Here is a 4,266-nt window from a genome sequence, read left to right on the forward strand (position 1 = left end):
ATCATATAAGATTCTTTACAACAAAATCTCATTTACTTTTCAATCTTTATTGTCATATATAAAAGCATCTACAAAAAAGATATAGTTCGCCTCCGTCCACGTCACCACCACCCATTCTCTCCCCTCTCTTCTCCCTCACAAGAACCGTCCGCATTGCAGAACAGTTTCATCTCTCCCTCTCTCTTCCAGCGAAGCTCCACATTGGATACGAAAGAAACACAAATAGATGCTCTAAATATACCTTTTATCATAACTAGTATCATTTTATTATTTTATAAAATGCTACTTATGTACAAAAATTAAATACGTTAGAACCAAATATTCATTCAAACAAACCACACACGACCATAAAAGGAAAATAATTAACATTTTCCTTATAATCAACCCAAATAGAAAAAAAACACCAACAAGCCCAATGGGCCAACAAAACAACCAAATCCAAATTAGTTGGGGCCACACGGAGTCTGGACTAGTACTTATACCAGACTCACCGGTAACCGCCTAAAAACGTTAACTTTTCCCCTAAGAAACTCACTTTCCCGGCGATTTCCTTCAAATTATCACTCTTTTCTCCGGCGATTCGTAAGTCGTTTGTATTATTATTTCGTTAATCGAGTTTGTATCGAAGCTTAACATCCTGTTTTTGACAGTGAAATAATAATAATAATTAATAATCAAACAATGGCGACTGAGCAATCGGTGTTAGCGTTAATTAGGGCCTCAAGACCTAATTTTAAAAACTCAGCTGATAAGATTGCGTTTGCTACACACTCCATTTTCGTTGCGGCTGGCTTCAATTTCAACGCCACCGGTCCTCCGGCCTTCTCCGATGACGCTCTTTCAACTCCATTTTCTGGTAATTTTATTATTATTTTTACAAAATTAGGGTTTGATACTGAAATTATGGTAGGCAACTTAGCATAAGGTTTTAGGTTTGGAATTTAAATTAAATCGAATTGAAGTCGGTTCGGGTGGCGTTTACTTTGAATTATTATGATTGCAACTTGCAAGCGTTTGATGTTATGTTTGTGTGTGTCAGATGAAGCTGGTATTGAGGGGTGGAATGAAGTTGAAGATACTTACGCGTTTGTGTACTCAATCCCTAACGATAGTTCGAAGAAAGTGCTTGTGAAGTGTCTTGTTATGAACAACCAGTTGTTGGTTGATGTTTTAGCTTCCGTAAAATCGAATCCTGTTCACCTCGAGATTAAGTAATTATAATTTTGATGTTTACTCGTATGTTGTTACTTAAATTTATTATTGTTTGAGGTAACGGATGACTCTTTTATGCAGTATTGATGATTTTGCTGTAGCAAGTGCGGATACCAAGTATAGTTCACAGTATAAGAATTTGGGTAAGCTTATAGATTCGGTTAATAAAGACGTGTTAGCCAAGTTGTATGGATCTTCTGCTGCTGCAGGCTCATCCAAAGCCCCAAGGTAACTGATTCATGTTCCTTGTACATAATAAAGTTGTTACCTTTCTTTAGCCTTGTAACATACCGAGCTTTGTTATTCTTAATGGAGAGTGGTAGATGTAGTTAGTAAGTAATTAGTATGTATACAGAGTAGTAGGCTGGACATATTGATATCTTATTCGTTGCTTGAATGCGGTTGATATTTTTGGAATAAAATTATATGATTATGGAATTTTTATTACTGATTTCTGATTACGTAAAAGGGACTTAAGATGGAAGTCTTTGGAAAACAAATAAACTGCGAATGAGAAACACACATAAGTTATTGTTGCTTTTAGGGTTTATCCGCTATTAGAAATATAAAATCAATAAATATGAACATGGGCTGATTTATGCTAGATACGAATTTATTCGTTTTTATCTTTGATTGAATGACACTGGATTGGTTTTGTGAAGAGACATTAAAGATTTAGGATTGTATTTATTTTGTTTTCTAGTTTATGTGCTGTTTTCCAATTCTTGTTTTAGTTAGTGGTGATATTTACACTGGCTTATTTTTCTTTTCACCACTAATTTGCACGTGTTTAACACCACTACAAATGAGTTAATGGTGTATGGAGAGTGGAGACTTTTGATGACATTATGCACAATGTACACAATGACAAAAGAAAAGCGTCTGAGTTTCTATTTTTACGTGTATAATGAAAGTGGATGGATAGATCATGATGCATTTGTTATTTTTTTTCCTCTTTTCAGTTCTGAACATGACACAGAATATGGTGGTAGAGATCAGCCGACACCATTTGGATATGAAGATCCTTATTCGCACTTTCCTCCAGGGTATGTATGAGTTTTGTTAAAAACTGTATGCTATGGTATATTGCCATATATTTGAGTGAGCTAATGTGTGCCATAAATGTTTAAACAAGAGAAACACAATGATCAACTATTTTTGCTAAATGTTATTTATTCGGCTTCTAAATTCAACTTATGTTGCATCCTCCACGTATGTAACAAACGTGACATTACAATTTAACAAATAAGGAAACTAAAATGCAGGGTGGCAGTGCCTCCAGTGTATTCTGGCGTCGGTGGGGGTGATCTTTATCCTCAGCCCCCTGCAGGAGTGTACCCTACAAGGTTAGTCTATTAGGCCTGTAAACGTACTGAATGGACGCGAACGTGGCATGCTCGTGTAGTTCATACTTTATCTGAAGTCTGAACAAATGATTGAACATGAATGATTAAACGAACATGGTTTTTTTCTTTTTGTTTGTTTGTTAAGAAAAAGGACGTGTTCATGTTTGTTCATTAGTAGTATAAACAGACATGTTATGGTAACAAACACAAATGAACAAACATAGATGAATGCATATATTCGTTAAATCAATATAGACAAACATAACTAAACAAATACCAATTAAAAGTAAACGTGAACATCAATACATTGGTCCTGGAGAGTTAACAAAACCACAACAAATTGTTATGGGTAATATTATAATTAAACTAGACCAAAATCTAACAGGCCTACAGATTTTAATGAATATATAAACAAACAAACAAACTTACAAACTTAAAACAGACACAAACTCATGAACGAACATAAACAAGCGTTCATGACTATAAATGAATGAACAAGACATGTGTCCGTGTTCGTTCATTTAAGTGAATGAACAAAAAGTTTTGTTCATGGTCGTTTATTTAAATAAACGAACTTCCTGTTGTATGGTTCATGAATGGTTTACTAATGGTTCGTTGCATGTTCGGTTCATTTACATGTTTTATCATCTATCTTCATCTTTTATTTTATATTTTAGTTAATTTCCAATATTTTGATTTTCTCATCTGCCTATAAAATTTCACCACTTGCTAATCTTTAATATTGCTTCAACTTTAATATACAGGGGCGGTTTTGGTGATGGTGGAATGCTTGTCGGTATGTACTTCTATCTGCTTTTTTTATCCGTCATGTTGTTTTGTCTTATATATGCATTATGTTTAAAAAACTTACTTATCACTGTTATGTTTACGCAGGACCAAGTGATCCCAGGTTTTTTGGTGGTGGGGGAAGAATGGGTTTTCCCGGAGGCCAGCCGTGAGTGCTTTTTATTAAACAATCTATTTATTATATATAACATAACTATTTAATCTTTGTATTATATTATATTAAATAGTTATGTTTTATCTGATTGGTCTAATCTGACATCTTTACTATTGGATTTTGACTTCGTGAATGCGAATGAAACAGGGGTGTTCCACCAGGTGCTCGGTATGATCCTTTCGGTCCACCAGATGTTCCGGGATTTGAACCTAATCGGTTCGCAAGGTAACTTAACATCTCTAAATTTGCAATTTAAGTTTGATAGATGATCAAACCCACGTGGTCCGCCTGGTGGAGCACATCCTGATCTCCAGCACTTCCACAATGATGCTGATTTCATATAAGCGGCAAGCGTTTGCATCTGTTGTCTTTTACTAAAGCTGGTTGTAAATTTAAAGATTTTGGTTTCTTGCAATATGCTTTTGGTCGACTGGTTGGCAATCAGTGTATATTTTAATGACTTAGATGCTATCGTATTGTTTGAAACTTATTACTAAGAATGTCATTTAAAATAAGTGTATTTGTATTTGGTGTTGGTGGGTTTAAAATTTTATGTTTTAGTGAGTTTGTATATATTTTATCTTTTAATATTTGATACATATAAATGTTAAAAAACTATTTTCAAACCATAAGAAGATGACAATGCTCAATGCTGATTCTTTTATCCGTATAAACGAAATATATTTACGATTATAGTTATTTTGAAGTAAGGCTCATTATTTTACATATCAAGTAAGTTAATGAATG

At 34.1% G+C, this 4,266-nt stretch overlaps 1 protein-coding gene across 1 annotated transcript; it reads left to right on the top strand.

Annotated features, from left to right (window-relative positions):
* The first annotated feature begins 668 nt into the window (after positions 1 to 668).
* Positions 669 to 4,033, top strand: LOC143591239 (putative proteasome inhibitor). Its single transcript, XM_077071503.1, has 9 exons — positions 669 to 856; positions 1,040 to 1,211; positions 1,294 to 1,440; positions 2,175 to 2,258; positions 2,478 to 2,558; positions 3,323 to 3,354; positions 3,453 to 3,513; positions 3,667 to 3,748; positions 3,795 to 4,033. Exons 1-8 carry the CDS (start codon positions 682 to 684, stop codon positions 3,746 to 3,748), a joined length of 834 nt encoding a protein of 277 aa, XP_076927618.1. The 5' UTR covers positions 669 to 681; the 3' UTR covers positions 3,795 to 4,033.
* The last annotated feature ends 233 nt before the right edge of the window (positions 4,034 to 4,266 follow it).

Source organism: Bidens hawaiensis, unplaced genomic scaffold (assembly GCF_021521415.1).
Source record: "Bidens hawaiensis isolate Kalapana, Puna unplaced genomic scaffold, B.hawaiensis_p1.1 tig00039487_1, whole genome shotgun sequence".
Lineage (NCBI taxonomy): Eukaryota > Viridiplantae > Streptophyta > Magnoliopsida > Asterales > Asteraceae > Bidens > Bidens hawaiensis.